The sequence below is a fragment of the Quercus suber genome, unplaced genomic scaffold (assembly GCF_002906115.3).
Source record: "Quercus suber isolate HL8 unplaced genomic scaffold, Cork oak 2.0 scaffold_313, whole genome shotgun sequence".
NCBI classification, from domain to species: domain Eukaryota; kingdom Viridiplantae; phylum Streptophyta; class Magnoliopsida; order Fagales; family Fagaceae; genus Quercus; species Quercus suber.
Window position 1 is genome coordinate 616991 of NW_027069769.1, and position 17733 is coordinate 634723.

The 17733-nt window shown below is 33.9% G+C and overlaps 2 protein-coding genes across 2 annotated transcripts; both read left to right on the forward strand.

Annotated features, from left to right (window-relative positions):
• Nucleotides 1-5685: 5685 nt before the first annotated feature.
• On the forward strand, nt 5686-10195 carry LOC112000775 (mechanosensitive ion channel protein 8). Its single transcript, XM_065782773.1, has 6 exons — nt 5686-6482; nt 7596-7907; nt 8247-8370; nt 8968-9261; nt 9350-9552; nt 9681-10195. Exons 1-6 carry the CDS (start codon nt 6031-6033, stop codon nt 9997-9999), a joined length of 1704 nt encoding a protein of 567 aa, XP_065638845.1. The 5' UTR covers nt 5686-6030; the 3' UTR covers nt 10000-10195.
• On the forward strand, nt 9896-16913 carry LOC112000799 (serine/threonine-protein kinase STY46). Its single transcript, XM_065782758.1, is given in 11 exon segments — nt 9896-10012; nt 10374-10424; nt 10611-10737; nt 10740-10761; nt 10859-10966; nt 13665-13738; nt 13883-14058; nt 14720-14815; nt 15824-15904; nt 16017-16070; nt 16300-16913. Coding segments are annotated over 11 exon segments (972 nt in total). The 5' UTR covers nt 9896-10009; the 3' UTR covers nt 16480-16913.
• The last annotated feature ends 820 nt before the right edge of the window (nt 16914-17733 follow it).

A 17733-nucleotide genomic window follows, 5' to 3' on the forward strand; every position in this document is an offset into this window, starting at 1 on the left:
AGAATTAAAAGAAAAAAAATCTATAAAAAATAAAAAATAAAATAAAAAATAAAAAAATAAGAAAACATTTTAAGGGGAACGATCCCTTCCCCTGAAATCAAAACAAACAAAGAAAACATTGAGTCAAGTCCCTAACGTAAATCAAAACAAAGAAACCTTGGGTAACTTTGCTTTCCAAAGTTTTATAAAATTTCTGGGTTTTGTTTGAGTCAAAAAAATTAACTTACTTTTCTCCACAACCAAAGAAAGCAAGAACAGAAACATAGTAAAAGAGGAAAAGAAAAAGTACCAGATGGGTATTGAAATTTAGTACCCAGAGATGAAAAAAAAAATGTTGATCTTGGCGTCTAGTCAAGAAAAAAAGCTTCACACACGAACCGAATCTGTTGTTTAATATGGTTTTTGTTATTATGGGAGAGTAAAAGGGTCCTCTTTGAAAACTCTTCTCTGCCTCCGTCTCTGAGGAAAAAAAAAAAAACAAATAGATGGGAGGCGCTGCGAACTGAGAACTGTACGACTCTATCTCCAGCTTTTGAGTGCTTTTAACAATTTTAGACCGTTGAGGATTTGGGATCCCTTAATTTTTTAAAATTCTGGATTGTAATCCTCTCAAGGTTTCTTGTTTGATTTACGTTAGGGATTTGACTCAATGTTTTCTTTGTTTGTTTTGATTTCAGGGGAAGGCGTCATTCCCCTTAAAATGTTTTTTTTTTTTTTTTTACAGATTTTTTGTTCTTTTAATTCCGAAAAAAAAAAAAAAAAAGAAGAAGGGTAAAACCGTCATTTCAGTGAGTTTAACGGCAACCTTAACTGAGTTCTAACGGAAGTCTGGATTGACAAAAATTGAAAGTTAGAAAGCTGAAATAACAAAACTGAAAGTTAAAGGACTAAAATAAAAAACGTTGAAAGTTAGCGGGTTAGTTTTACATTTTAGTATGGCTATAACATGTCATCCAAAAGTGATCTTGTAGCTTTAGATAGACATTAGTATGTTTATTGGGACACGTAAGCCTCACTTTAAGAGGAGTTTGCGCGCGAAGTCGGTATTTGCTTTTCCGTGTTCCCACAATGCCCTTGTTGATTCCAGCTGTTTCCAATAACAACCCAATGCAAAATTGGGTAGGCTAAAAAATAGTGGGAAAACAAGCAGAGAGTACAAAAGACAAAAGTTTATAGGTTGTAGTGTTGTGTAAAACTCATCATAGCTATGTCCTTTATTAGGTTGTTTTTTGTTTTTTTTGGCATTAGTAGGATTCCTACTTGCAAGTCCCATCTTAACCAGGACGGCTATAGGAATTTTTTTAAGGTAACAGCTAAGAAATTTAAATCACTATAATATTTTTTTTAAAGAAATATAAATTAGAAATTATTTTTATTAAATAAGTTAAACGAGTTACAAATTTTATCTTTTTACTTTATAATAGGTTTTTTGTTGACTAATTTTTTTACTTGTTGTTGTTTGGTCTTGTCTTATTTTTATTTGGTTTATATTTGATGTTATTTGAGCTAATGCTAACCACAACAATTTTACAATAATCTTATGTAAAAAGCTGTTATTGGTGGATAAAAAAATAATATTAGTATTTGGCCCAAATTAGAATAAGTAATAGCTTACTACATTAGATTTGTTGTAAAATTATTGTTAAAATGTTGGGAATGTAGTAGCACTATTCTTATTTTTGTTAAACTCAAATTTTTGTAATTCTCAAATCAGGGTGTTCAAAATTTTTATTAGGTTAGTTACAATAGGTTAGTTTGGCATATAAATTTTTTTTTTGGTAAGTGTATATATACATTTTTTTGCAAGTCAATGTGGTCCAGTGACCACCCTGACTTGCATATATAGCCGCCGCTAAGTTCAACGGGTAGGATGCTAATATGATTACGCACAGATGAAAGATGTCAACTTAGATCACCCTTGTCTACTCAATTTTCTCCCAGCAAAAAAATTAAAAAAGAAAAACAATTTTCAAGAAATATTGACTATTTTCTTTTAAGCATTTATCGGTTGCATCTTGCATGTAACATCTTTTGTGTGAGGCCTCACAAACATGTGAAATGTGTGTTATATTATGTATGTAACGGTTTGGCAATACAACACTTTTAAGATTTGTTTCAACTGACATCAAGAGTCTTAGTAAACAACAAAATACAGTAAAACATTTGATGCTTGTTAACTTCATTTAAGAAAAAATATTATTGTCTTCATAATAGTTAAGTTACTCAAGTACTCGTAAATTTCAAGTTAAAATTTATTCAAATTAAATATTTCATATAAATTGGGTTTAGTAAAAAGTGGTAGTAGTAGTAGCTAAGTAGGAAAATGATTGTCTTGCAAGTGACAAAATTTCTTAATTGAGTATTTCGTAGCATAATGACAAAATATTGGGAGAAAAAAAAAGCATAATGACAAGTAATGATAGTATTGCAAGTGACAAATTTTCTTTCTTAATTCAGTATTTCGTAGCATAATGACAAAGTATTGGGAAATTAAAAAAAAAAAAAGTATAATGACAGCGTATGAATTTTAACTTTGTGCAATGCTCATTTTAAAAACCCTTAGCCAACTTTGTTAGCCGCAAATTTCAGGTCATTGTCTTGTGACTCTTGTCTGTTATTATGTTCATATCAAATTCAAGCTAAAAAATTTAGCAGCTCAATAAAAAGATTGATTTTAGTTTGGATTATGAGATTTTACATCCAAAACTTCATTTGTTCTACTCCCTTCAAGATTACTCGAAAACAAATGATATTGGCCAACAAACATGTATAACAGTAGCAATTATTTCCTAGTCTCCTGCCACATGTGAATTCCACAAGCCCATAAAAATTTGTATGTTGTGAGAGAGCCACTTCATAGAATGAAAGTGAGAAATACTTTAACATAACATAAAATAGAATGAAAGTGAGAAATACTTTAACATAACATAAAATAAGGTTCTCTATATTTTAAATAAATATAATTTTAAATTTGTTATATTTAATCTAAACTATAAAATACATTTATTAAATCCTTTTGAAATTGGTTTTGAGGAGTCCACCTTTTATGGTATAAAAGGTGATGAATACCCTAGCTACATTTGAAGAAGAAAAAAAAAACCACGTGTGACCTAAAGAAAATCACAGGCCTTCCTATATACATTGGAGTAAAGAGTTGCACAGTTTCAATAAAATTTTGAAAAAGAAGTACTTTTTTCTTTGAGAAAAAAGAAAAAGAAAAGAAAAAAAAGAAGATAAGTACTAAATAGTAGTAAATGCCAACAATAGTCGTTCCGTAATCAATATACAAAAGCAGATCATCAGGTAAAAAAATTATATTACATACTTTGCATTATTTTTATTTTTATTTTTATTTTTGATGAATTTACATACTTTGCATTATACTCCAATTAATTTAATTTTTCATATATTCTCACTTTGTTTTATTTTGGGATTCCTCTCATAATATGGTCTAATTTATAAATTAAAATTTCATACACAAACTATTTTACAACATTTTTACAAACTGCTAATGTGACTTTAATATTTTCTAAATAATTATTGGTAAATATAAATGTGATGTTAGTGGTAAACTCATATTAGAACGAATTTCCTATATCAAAAGTTTATAAAAATATTGTAAAATAGTTTATATACGTAGCATTACTCCTAATTTGTAAACAATACTAATAATAACTTTCCAAATTTATCTTTATCCTTTACTTCTTTAAAAAGTCAAATATTTTCTTATTCATAATTCCACAAAGGAAAATCTATTAAAGTAAAATTCTCATAATAATTACTTTAAGAAAATATTCTCATAATAAATCCACTTTTTCTTTTTCCTTTTTCATTTTATAAAAAAAAGAAAGCTAAACTGTAAATTACATTCCTGAAATTTAGGGTTGACTGAATTTTACATCCCAAAATTTCAAAAACTTGATTTTATACCCTAAAATTTGGTTCCGTTAGCAAATTACCCCATGGTTAGTTTCTGTTGTTAAGTGACACACCGTCATGTTGATGTGTTTTATTTTTTCCAAATCAGCCCTAAAACTAGGCTATTTAAGTGGAGACTTGGGATTTTTTTTTTTCAAAATAATCAAATCCCTCAAACAAATTCATTAGTTAGCAAGGTTTTGAAACTATTTAGTAATTTAATAAATCGAGTCTTTTAAACTTGATTTTGCTCTTTGAAATCGCATTAGGAAATCGTGTCTCACACTCGAGTTTCATAGCAGAAACTAGCACAACAAAATTGAGTTCAGAGAATTCAATTTATTAGATTGCTAAATAGTTTCAAAATCTTACTAACTAACGAAATTGTTTAACAGATTTGGTTATTTTGAAAAAAAATTCGGAGATTTGGCACAATCAAAACTACATCGTTAGGGCCAATACTTAATGCACGTTACTCTAGCTTAAACGACGTTATTCAGGCCGAATATCATAAATAAAAAAACAGATACCATAACCCCACGAACCCAGTGACCTCCCTTACCCAATCCCCTCGGCTTGTGTGAACTCAGGTAGACCATCGGCGGCGGAAAAGGCTCCTGGCAGCCTTGGTGGCGACGACCGTCATCAAGATTCAGAACAAACAAAAGGCGACACAAACACGTACGTTATAACACAAGACACTACACACCAAACGGTACACAGAAACAAGTACGTGTTTTTCTTTGTCGATGGCTCTCTTTCTTATCTTGCCTTTTGGCTTTTGCTGCTACTGCTTCTACTTTATTTTTCTACCCCAAAGTCGCACAAACTTTCACCGGTGGTCCCGTGCCAAACCCAGGTGGATTTTGGTCGGCCACCACTCTAGCTACAAGCCAAAAAATAAGGTCATGCTCCATGGGCTTTTTCTCTCTCGAAACAGCCATTCATTTCACCACCTCTTTAATTCTTTCATGTAGGAGTCTTTCTTGTTGTAGACCCCGATAAGAATTCCCCTCTTTTCATGGCTTTTCTTCATACCCATTTGCTCACTTTTGCTCACCTTTGGTAACTTTGTCGTGTCTTAAACATCTCTTAGCGATCAACGAGACTTGTTGATCGGATTGAAGAAAAGTCTGCCTGGGTTCTCTGGGTTCATGGAGTTATTGTTTCTGTTTTTTCATTGATGATATTTTGCCTGAACGCCTGAACGGTGTCATTTAAATTAGAGTAATGTGTTTTAGTTTTAGGCCTAAAACGACGTAGTTTTGATGGTGTCAGCTTTCCACTTGCTCATCACTTAAGCAATATAATTTTAGAGATTGATTTGGTAAAAATAAAACACATCAGCTTAACTGTAAAAATTAATAAAAAATGATATGTGAATGGCTAACGGAACCACACTTCATGATGTAAACAAATCAAATTCCTGAAACATTGGAGTGTAAACAGTCAACCCTAAGTGGTGAAGAAAATCAAGACCCTTTTTTTCTTGAGATCAAAACTAAAAAAAAAAAACCTAAAATATATAAAAGAGAGATGTTACATCTACAATAATTTTACAACATTTTTACAACTAATCATAGATAGTTAGTTGTTATTGGTTCAAATTTAAAATTAACACTAAAATTACTTTTTTATTCTAACAATAACAACCTGCCAATTAAAATTTATAATAAAAATATTGTAAAATTTTGTAGATATATCATTTCTCTATATAAAAACCTCATGCATGACGACCATTTTTTTTCTCGTCCTTTTCCCTGAGTCTTCTGGCACCACATGCTCTCCTCCGCTGCATAAACAAACTCTCTCTCTCTCTCTCTCTCTCTCAAAAGCAAAACTCCTTTTCATTGCTTATCTCCATATTTTAATTCACACTCAACCAAAAAAAAGTAACACGCGTCAACACACTCTCCTTACAAAGCCTTAAACACTTTCCTAACAAAACCTTAAACAAATTCCTCTACTGTAAGCTCTGAAGCTGAAATATTTGGCTATACCTAAAATAGCAATATTACTATTTAGCTTCACTTTGCTCTTAACACTCTCCCAAATATATATATATATATATATTTATATTATTTTATTCCCTAAAATATTCCATTGACTCACATGGATTTCTCACTTAAAAAATCCTACAAATCCCACAACTCTTACAAACACCTCAGAAAGCTCGCCGCCGATAAATCCAACCATGGCAACGAACACCTCCCTATGCTCTTCCCCCACCACCACGACGACTCAAAGCGAGCCGTTGATTTTTCTGACCACCACAGCCACCGCGAAGAAGTCATTGTCAAGGTCTACGACGGAGATTCCTCGGCGACGAAACGCTCTGAAGCTACTGGCGGCAAGATTTGGAGAGAGAATAGTTACGAGTTTTGGAAAGACCAAGCCAAGTCGGGTTTTGATTTCGTGCGACTCGGCAGCCGCAGCAGCGGCGGCGGAAGCGGCAGCGGCCAGAGTAGTAATGCGGTGGCGGAGGAGGAGAAAGATCCACCGACCAAATTGATATTTCTCTCTCGAAACAGCCATTCATTTCACCACCTCTTTAATTCTTTCATGTAGGAGTCTTTCTTGTTGTAGACCCCGATAAGAATTCCCCTCTTTTCATGGCTTTTCTTCATACCCATTTGCTCACTTTTGCTCACCTTTGGTAACTTAGTCGTGTCTTAAACATCTCTTAGCGATCAACGAGACTTGTTGATCGGATTGAAGAAAAGTCTGCCTGGGTTCTCTGGGTTCATGGAGTTATTGTTTCTGTTTTTTCATTGATGATATTTTGCCTGAACGCCTGAACGGTGTCATTTAAATTAGAGTAATGTGTTTTAGTTTTAGGCCTAAAACGACGTAGTTTTGATGGTGTCAGCTTTCCACTTGCTCATCACTTAAACGATATAATTTTAGAGATTGATTTGGTAAAAATAAAACACATCAGCTTAATTGTAAAAATTAATAAAAAATGATATGTGAATGGCTAACGGAACCACACTTCATGATGTAAACAAATCAAATTCCTGAAACATTGGAGTGTAAACAGTCAACCCTAAGTGGTGAAGAAAATCAAGACCCTTTTTTTCTTGAGATCAAAACTAAAAAAAAAAACCTAAAATATATAAAAGAGAGATGCTACATCTACAACAATTTTACAATATTTTTACAATAAATCATAGGTGATTAGTTGTTATTGGTTCAAATTTGAAACTAAAACTAAGATTACTTTTTTGTCCTAATAATAACAACCAATAACAACCTATCAATTAAGATTTGTTGTAAAAATATCATTTCTTTATATAAAAACCTCATGCATGACGACCATTTTTTTTCTCTTCCTTTTCCCTGAGTCTTCTGGCACCACATGCTCTCCTCCGCTGCATAAACAAACTCTCTCTCTCTCTCTCTCTCAAAAGCAAAACTCCTTTTCATTGCTTATCTCCATATTTTAATTCACACTCAACCAAAAAAAAGTAACACGCGTCAACACACTCTCCTTACAAAGCCTTAAACACTTTCCTAACAAAACCTTAAACAAATTCCTCTACTGTAAGCTCTGAAGCTGAAATATTTGGTTATACCTAAAATAGCAATATTAGTATTTAGCTTCACTTTGCTCTTAACACTCTCCCAAATATATATATATATATATATATATATTTATATTATTTTATTCCCTAAAATATTCCATTGACTCACATGGNGAGGAGTCCAAAAGAGAGAAGTGGGAAGTTTTCAAGGACAATGTCGAAGAAGGAGGATGAGGGGATAACTATTGATCATTTACATAAGTTGAATCCTAAGAATGTGTCTGCGTGGAATATGAAGAGGTTGATGAGGATTGTGAGGCATGGGACAATTACCACATTGGATGAGCAGATATTGGAAACTACCCCTTCTGGGGACAATGATTTTTCTACGCAGATTAGGAGTGAAGTTGAGGCGAAAGCCGCAGCAAAGAAAATATTCCAGAATGTTGCTAGGCATGGGTCCAAGTAAGTCCTTACTCCTTCGACATTGATTCAATTGTTGTCCATCAATTTGCATCATGTGATGTGATGATTGCTTCTCCATTTGAAACTTCTTTTATTGCAATGTTGCCTTATTTTCTTTCATCGCGTGTACTTGAAGTTATGTGATGAATTTTGTTATTAATTGTTGCTTCCTGATATGGAAAACTATGAGTCATTCTGTTTCTTGTTCAATTTACTTTGTTATATTTGTTAAATAGATGGAGAACGTATGATGCTGTTGTAATTATCCTTAACTTGATTTCTTATGCGTATATGATGTCACTCTTCCTAATCAATTTCAATGAACTGTTTCTCTGTCAGGTTCATCTACATGGAGGACTTGATGCGTTTCTTGCGAGAAGATGAGGCTGTGAAAACCTTGAGTCTCTTTGAAGGAGCCTCTGAGACCAGGAGAATCAGTAAATCATCCTTGAACAACTGGGTGGTAAGGATTGGGCAAGAAATGGTTTAATTTTTATTGCTTTTTTTTTTTTCTTGGTCAATGCTAGAAGTGAATCTCTTAGTCGATAAGTTGGAATAATCATGATTTACAATATATAAGTTTCACCATGACAAAAGTTTGTTTGTGCATTCCTCTGCATGCGTTTTTGTTACTCTTTACCTTCCAAGCAAGGTTCAAGCATCAGGGAACTCAGAAGCCTGGCAAGGAAATCTGCGGCCACATATATTGAGCATTGATCATATAGTTGATCACAGCAGTTTTAGATTGGGATATACAAATTTTTAGAGGCCTGGTCTATAAAAAAACTGATTAGAGCATCAATGCTCTAGACACTTATGGTGACTTCCTCTCATTAGAACATGCCATCAAGGATAGCTGCTTAGAAAGATTTGATGAAAATGTCGTTTTTAAGGTTTTGAATCTTTGCTATGTCCTTTTGGTCATAAGAAATTTAAAATCTTCAAACAATGTCTATTTTCATATTATGTGGATGCCCTTTTAAAAATTATTTTGATTTTGACAAAGTTGTGTTTGTGTTTTACTTGGTGCTTATAATGGTAATGTATTTGATTGTTCCAGGTCAATGCCTTCAGAGATCGAAGAGCACTCGCTTTGACGTTGAATGATACCAAAACAGCCGTGAACAAGCTTCATCTAGTGTTGAACATTCTAGTTGGCATTGGCATATTTGTGGTTTGGCTTCTGATATTGGGAATTGCCACAATGAAATTTCTGCTCTACATAAGCTCTCAGCTCGTCCTCGTTGCATTTATTTTTGGAAACACCTGCAAGACAGTATTTGAAGCAATCATCTTCTTATTTGTAATGCATCCATATGATGTGGGAGATAGGTGTGAAATTGAAGGGGTTCAGGTAATTTTCCATCTTTTACTGTGTTAATATCTTGCAAGTTTTTGCCCTTTTATGTGTGGGGACTAATATGTTCTAAAATAAATTTCAGATGGTTGTAGAAGAAATGAACATCTTGACTACCGTATTTCTGAGATATGACAATACAAAGCTCATTTACCCAAACAGTGTTCTTGCTACCAAGCCCATCAATAATTTCTATCGCAGTCCTGACATGGGAGATTCCATTGAATTCTGTGTCCATATAGCAACACCTTCAGATAAGATTGCAGCTATGAGGCAAAGAATAATTAGGTATGTACAAAATGATTTATGGCTAGGTCACTATGATTCATGCCTAGGCCACTTTACGTTGACTGTACACCTGTTAGGTAAGTATCTGAGTTGATGATTCTTTTCTTCATTTATTGTTGCCACTGCAGTTATGTTGAGAGCAAGAAGGAGCACTGGTGTGCTGCACCTATGATTATATTGATGGAGTTTGAAGAGTTACACAGACTGAGGTTGGCCTTGTGGCTGACGCACAAAATGAACTACCAAGACATGGGTGAGAAGTTTGTAAGGAGATCTCTTTTGATGGAAGAGATGGTTAAGATTTTCCGTGAGCTTGACATTCAATACCGCCTGCTTCCAGTTGACATTAATGTCTGCGCCATGCCTCCTGTGATCTCTACACGGCTTCCAACCACTAGGGTGGAAAATATGCGTTTGAGCAAGGAAACAAGCAAGTTTGCCAACTAATTGTATCTCCATGGTATGCATATGACAGTTGGCAATTGACTTGGAAGGCACCATTTTCATAGAGTAGCATTCTGTATAAAATGACAGTGATTTTGTGTATGATTCTGTTTAGTTGGCTTATCTTGTCTGAATATAGTCTTCAGGCTTTTATATATTATGAACCTAGTACCTATCAAACTAGAGTAATTTCTTTCTATCTTTTTTGCATTATTCTATTTCTCTTTTGAAACATAAGAAGAAAAGGGCCTTGGCCCCAGATGCTATGGAGCACCTTGGGAAGTTTTAACTAATTTGAGTTCTAAATTTTAATACCAAAGCAATCCTTTTTTTTTCCCCCAACCATTTCTTAATAGAGTTTGGTTGGGATGAAACAGGACACGGAACAGCTCAAAACTGCCTTGGAAAGGGAGGTTTTTAAACTTGAGGTAATTTCTTGCAACTTATTTCTGCTTTCAAGTATGATAGCTGGCAATAAGCACCATCTTTTACCATGTCAACTGACCATCTATATTTTCCTCTTTATTCTTTATTCAATTATTCTCCTTCCCCTTGTCAATCATATTATGAACAATGCATCCATAATCAGTTTGGAATTTGGCGTTGCTATTCAGAGGCAGGCTTGGCCAAATCCTCAATCGTTACCTCCTGTAGGCAAGCTTGATCTAGCAAAGATCAAATGTGAACCTGATCATTTTTCAATACCTAATGATGGGACTGATGTATGGGAAATTGATCCTAAGCATCTGGGTCATATGGTGACCTGTAAGTTCACACATACACCTATTACTCTTCTTATTTTTGGTTGGGCATACACTAATTTTTTTTGTGTTTAGTTAACTAACTTGTTTAATGGAATCAGCTACAAAGGTACATATTGTAGTCAGGAAGTAGCTATTAAAGTCCTCAAGCCTGAGCATGTAAATTCAGATATGCAGAGAGAGTTTGCGCAGGAGGTCTTTATAATGAGGTCTGTTGAACTGTGTTATTTGCCTAAATTTTGACCCTGGGATATATGTTCTTCATATCTGTTTGTTGAGGTTGTCTAGCTAGGCTTAATATAATTATTTGTTGGCATTAGAGATGAAAACTTAATTCTGTGGAAAAACATGCAGTACAATAAAGGAAACATAGCAGTGATTGGCAGTGAACTCAAGTTTTGTTTTAATTATATTTTGTCACTGTTGATCAACATCAAAATTCTAATTTTAAAAACCCAAATCATATATTTCAACAATGGTATAGAATAGTCTAGTTGAGACGTAGGTGGGTTTTGAGTTCAACTACAGTGCTCATTCTGTTTTTGCACCTGCACTTTTACTAATATTGGGTTAGCTTCGTTTTTCAGGAAAACAATAAGTAATTCTGTGATGTTTTACTGCCGACCTTGAATACTCACTTTTTTGAAACTACATGGATGGCTTAATAACAACCCCAAGGGATTAGCATAATCGGTTGGGGACCTTTGCCTCATGAAGTGGAGGTCACTACTGTTCCTCTTTCCTTGGGGCCAAAACTTGTTTATCTTAAAAAAAAAATGTATGACTTAATGACAACATTATCTACCCTTACTTTCAGCTCTTTGTCAATGACTTTAATGAGCTCTACTTATTTCATGATCTTAAATTTACTTTAATACTTGTTTGATTCCCTTGAGTTATACCAATTAGCTTATGTAAGTAACTATGATGTGATTCTTACTTCAGACTACTTATTAACATTCTTCTCTCTCTCTCTCTCTCTCAAACCCAATGACTCTTGAACTCACAACCTCACCCTTTCACCCAAGAACTTATAGATGGGTGGAGGTGCTAGTTGAGCTAGAGCACATTGGTGAACGATCTCACATACAATTTAATTATTGTAGTTAATTAGGTTTAGAAATGATTTTATTGCATATCACAATGAAGTTAAAAATGAGACCATTTAATCATCTGCCGAAAACAAGCAAAATGTATTTGATTTAAGCTTATGGAGATCAAATTCTCAACAAAATTTTCTTAAATTTTCTTTCCAGAAGCCTTGTATTTATATACTAAATTAATCTTAGATATCATACATTCAAATCCTTTCTTTTCTTTATCCGTCTTTTTTGGAGTTTATATAAGAATGGAAAGAAAACTAAATTGATACTGGTAATAAATTGAAAAGGTTATTTAATTCCTGTATATATTGTTTGGATGTTTCTATGGAAAGGAAATGAATTTTAAGAAGAAATGGAAGGTAACTTTTTAAAAAAGTTTATTGTTCTTGCTTTTATTTAGAATCCAAGGAAGGTAATTTCAAAAGGAAAGCTTTTTTAATTGCTTTACATTTTCTTGCCAATGAGCCCTAGCTCAATTGACACCTCCTCCCCTTATAAGTTCTTTGGGGAGGGTGAGGTTGTGGGTCACATGTGTAACTCTTCATGAAAAATTGGTACTACATTTCCTTTGATTCTGCCCAGAGTGGGCGTTGAACCCAAAATGGAGCTGAGTGGAATGAAATGAAATGCTACCCATTCCGTTCCCTCCCAAATGACATATAATAAACCACCATCCCTTTTGGGTTTCCCCCATCAAAACATGGTTAAGATGAAGTAGTTTGATAATCTAGCTAACTTCTTTTTATGAGTTGGATGTAAATTAAGTTTTGATCCAACTAAATCCAAAATGTGAAATTGGAAAACCCTTTAAGCTCTCCTTTTATCCTACATCAAATTTTCCTTACATTAACTTGTATCAACCTTTGAAATTGCCATTAACACCACCACCTGCCTGATTAAGTTGTATAAATTCTTCTCTTAGAATTGCCTCTTGATTTCTTTTCTATTTGTTTGCTGTTTCTGCTTTTCTTTGTTCATCATCATGAACAGCTTGTATTTTCCCTTTTTTTTTTCCGTCAATAATATTACTCTTATTACTGTCAATAAAATAAAATAAAACACCACCACCCTCCTGACCTTTGTGCTCCGAGTTACTCCATCACCAAAACCTCAATTTTCCATCACCATAACCTCCATTTTCCCTACCATAATCGATAAATTAATTATTGTACCATTCAAAATTATAGTTGAGTGAACCAAAAACCATCCCCATTTAACCAATCCCAAGCCCACTCTCACACATAGCATCTTCATTTTCATTGACCCATGTAAATTTAAATATGAGCAAGCATAACCCATAAGCATTATCTTTAATTTACTTATAAAAAAAAACATTATCTTTATTTCTTTATTAAGACACCTCTTCTAGAAAATGGAAGTGTAGGCTTTGATTTTGATCATGTAACATATAATATGCATCAATCGATGTAGTGCATATAGTGAAGGAGATCTTTACATTTGAAAGATTTGTGAAGGATGTGTATGTGTATTTTTCTTACAGTTAACTGGAGAACAGGGTTAATTATATTATTTAATAACAAATAGCAAGAAGTGTATGTTTCAGAACTTATCACATGAAAAGCATCAATTGGATTTTGATGTCTTTGTCAACATTGTTTTTTTACTTCTTTAAATGTTTGCATTTATAATGTCAGTTCTTAACTTCGCTGTTTTATTTTGGAACACCCCCCCCCCCCCCCCCCACCCCCCCCCCCCCTCCCCGGGTGGCAGGATCTACAGTAATTTCTCTATGGAATGCTTGACTCTTTAGCATACTTTAACAAACTTCTTTTGAACATTACAGAAAAGTTCAACATAAGAATGTTGTACAATTCATTGGTGCATTTACCAAGCCTCCAAGCTTTTGCATTATAACAGGTGAATTCCAATGCATTTGCAATTTTTTTGGCTTTTAATAAAAATAAATAATTATTTTGGTACCTTGTTCTTTTAGAGATTTTTTTATTAATGTTGTCTCCATCTCAAAGATTTTTTTAAAATTTTTTATCTTTAATACTTCAGACTATATGCCTGGTGGAAGTGTGTATGACTTTTTACATAAACAAAAGGGAGTTTTCAAGCTTCCATCCTTGATCAGAGTAGCAATTGATGTTTCCAAGGGAATGGACTACTTGCACAAAAATAATATAATCCACAGAGATTTGAAGGCTGCTAATCTGTTGATGGATGAAAATGAGGTAAAAGGCATTCAATCTTGTATACTTATCTATGTAGTTTTATATATCTTGTTCATATTGGTTTTGGTGTATTATTTTTGTGCAGAGTGTATTTTAGAAATCCACAATATATAGTTACAGTGCAGATATCCACATAATCTCTTTGTCTTGATATAATATTTCAAAAGGTTTTGACCATCTCATACTTGGTAAAATCAGTAGTCTTTCCATCATAGAATGGTATGTTTGATTTTTATAAATTCCAGCATGTACAAGGCCTTATTAGTCTTTACATAGTAATGGTAGTTTCTTGTCTACCAAGTTGATGATAAAGAAAGATACCGCAACTTGTTTGTTTCAGATTTTTACTTGTGCTTAAGTTTGTTATGGGTAGACTGAAATTATTTTACATCCCTAAAACAGTTATTCTACCTTGTTTTCTATCTATATTTGCTTTACTTTTAGAACTACTCCAGCTATATCTAGCGCTTCTGAAATCTCATGTACCTCAGTACCTACATATACACAATCCATTTGTAACAACCTTTTTTGTTTCTCTCAGTGGTATTACATTATTAAGGCATTTGGAGTAATTTTGATGAAGCTTTCACACTCATTCCAAGACTGCCTATTGTTCTGCATGCTTGTTAAAGAGGTTTCTATAATATGCTTTGCCTTTCAGGTTGTTAAGGTTGCTGATTTTGGGGTTGCTAGAGTAAAAACTCAATCTGGAGTTATGACTGCAGAAACTGGAACATATCGGTGGATTGCTCCTGAAGTATTAATTTATTTTATATTAAATCAGGGAGCCTCTAATTATAAGAAGTTGTTTGAAAGTGTTCCAATGTATACTGACATCTGCCTTTCCAAAACCTACATATTTTTTAATTATATTTGTTTTTTATGAAATTTTATGTGATGCTTCTTGTTGTGAGAACAGTAAGGAGTAGCTTATTACAATTTTCAATAACCATGGGATTATATAGCCATTTTTTAATTTAGTGTGTTATGTGGCTAATTTCATCCGGTATGAAGTTACTAAAATTTTCTTTCGATTCCTGCTTACATGATCAATTTCAAGTGGAATGTGGGTGACAGTAGAGTAGTAAGTTGTTGTGTTGAGTCTGTTGACCAGCTGGTAGAAAAGGAATCCATTTGAAATGGTGGGATGATGGTCTGCTACAGTTGCTAGGCCATGTGATCATATTGGATGGGCTTGCATTACATTGTTTTGGACTTCTTGGTCTACCATGATACTGATTTTCAAGGCAATCAACATCTTAGACTTAATTTATAATGTTGATATTGAATTTGGTATCAGGCCAGTGGCTGTAATACAAGACTATGTTTCCAAAATAAGCCTTGTGGATCAGTCAGGGGAGAAAAATTGTCTTTGAAATCCTGAACATTTTATCCAGGACATTCCAGGTTTTTCTGTGAAAACTTCTCTTTGGTGCTGGAAAGGATTGCTCATCCTTCTGTCACGTATGACTTTTTGGTAGATATGATTATTTTTTTCTTGTTGTAAAAGAGTGCGAGGAAAAAAGAATTGGAAAGAAAAGAAAAAACAGATTTGATGAGAAGTGGCATACAAGAAAACAGCTAATAGCCATCTAAATTTCTTGCTGTATGAGTTTTGCTTTTTCTTATTATGAATGGATTTATAACATTAATTATTTGCTTGGCAGCAATTGTTTTCCATCTTCTATTAGGAGTGTTTTTCATCTTCTACTAGGAGAGTGATCATTTTGTCATTTTCTTACCGGAGTCGTTTTTTGCATTGAAGGTTATAGAACATAAGCCTTATGATCACAAGGCTGATGTTTTTATCTTTGCAATTGTGTTATGGGAGCTACTAACTGGAAAGGTATTGCTTGGTAGTAGCATTTTTTTTTCCTTTAATTTTATTGAGTATATCTTGTTTCTTGCATTTGGCCCCTTCAATTAATCAATAAAGTATCTCTTGTTTTTCTTGCCAGCTTCCATATGAATACTTAACCCCATTGCAAGCAGCTATAGGTCTGGTTCAGAAGGTAAACTAATTTCTGAACATCATTGTTGAATATGTGTATTTACCATTTGCCAATGATGTCATGTTTGAACTATATTCAAATCATATCGATCAAAGCTCAGGCTTTGAGACCAGTTACCAAACTGGCTTAGTGCCTTACCTTAATCAAAAATGGGTTGTCTTTATTTGATTGGATGAATATATCTGGTCGTGTAAACATAAATTACATTTTTCTTTGCCATGCTTTCCAGGGTCTACGGCCTATTATCCCAAAGCACACTCATCCAAAGCTTGCTGAGCTGCTTGAGAAATGCTGGCAGCAAGATCCAGTATTAAGACCAGACTTCTCTGAAATTATAGAGATCCTGCAACAAACAGCAAAGGAGTTAAGTTCTTGTAATGAATGCACGACAATGCTCTCAAGCATTTAACTCATACAATTTGTAGCTTAAATTTGGTATGTTCACGGAACAAGTTGGAGACAAAGGAGAGGGAAGGCACAAGGAGAAGTCATCTGGAGGGTTCCTGTCTGTTCTTAGAAGGGGTCATCACTAATGAAGACTGATAATAATTCAGTTAACATGGACCGTAGGATTTATCATGCAGACCATTCATCACTCTTTAGTCTTTACATCAGTATGTACAGTATATTGTTCAAATGATCATCTTTTTCTGATCCTTTCTGATATGTTTACCTCTATCCATTCTATTAACCGTCCATTCCCTTATAGATATTGTTGTATCATATATCAATTTATAAGCAGGGGTAATGTTTTGGAGGAGAGTAGTTGTAATCATTTACAGATCTTCTGCGGCTTTATAATAAGAAATTACTGGTGGGAATTTTTCTTTCACCAGTTCTTGACTTTCACGAGTGATATGGTGTGTTCAACGGTAAATTGTATTAACACCTCCTGAACTTTCATGCTAATGCACTAAGATTTCCTAAACCCTTCTTTTTTCACCGCTAATTTGGATGGAGCATCGACAGATAGGGGCTAATATTAGGGGGGAAAAAGTTCAGGGGGTGTTAGTACGATTTACCCTCATTACGGAAACGAGAACAACGAAATTTGGACATGTCCCCTGGTGCATGTACAGCCCCCTAGCAACTTCTTTTCGGTGGCTTTCACTAGATGTACTTATTAAAGCTGCCTAGAGACAATGGCGTAAAGAAATGTCTCTATGGTAGACATGGATGTACGGACAGTGCAAAGAGATAAAGATGAACCCATGTTTTATGGTTCGCCAGTATTCTCTATGCCATTGGAGGTCCAATTTTTTGGTAGCTACTTTAACAGAAAATACAACAAACTTGTCCCATTCTTATCTGCTTTAGTGTTGGGTCTACTAGTTCATGTACACACTTGTGGTTTGTGTGTTGAGAACCTAGGATTGAGATCAGGGTTTTGCAACCTGATGCAATATCTCATTTCCCTCACAAAATATCCTCACATTTTTACTTTTTAACCTTTACTCTTTTTCTTTTCTTTAATTTTTTTTAGGCGAAAACACGATTTTGGTCTCTACATTTTGGGTTTTCAGTCAATTTGGTTTCTTATATTTTCAACTTGCAACCAATTTGGTCATTATCATTAACTCACTAGCGAAAATTGTTTATGTAAAAAATGATTTACGTAGTTCGCATGTCTAATAATAAAATATAAAATGATATGCTAACATGT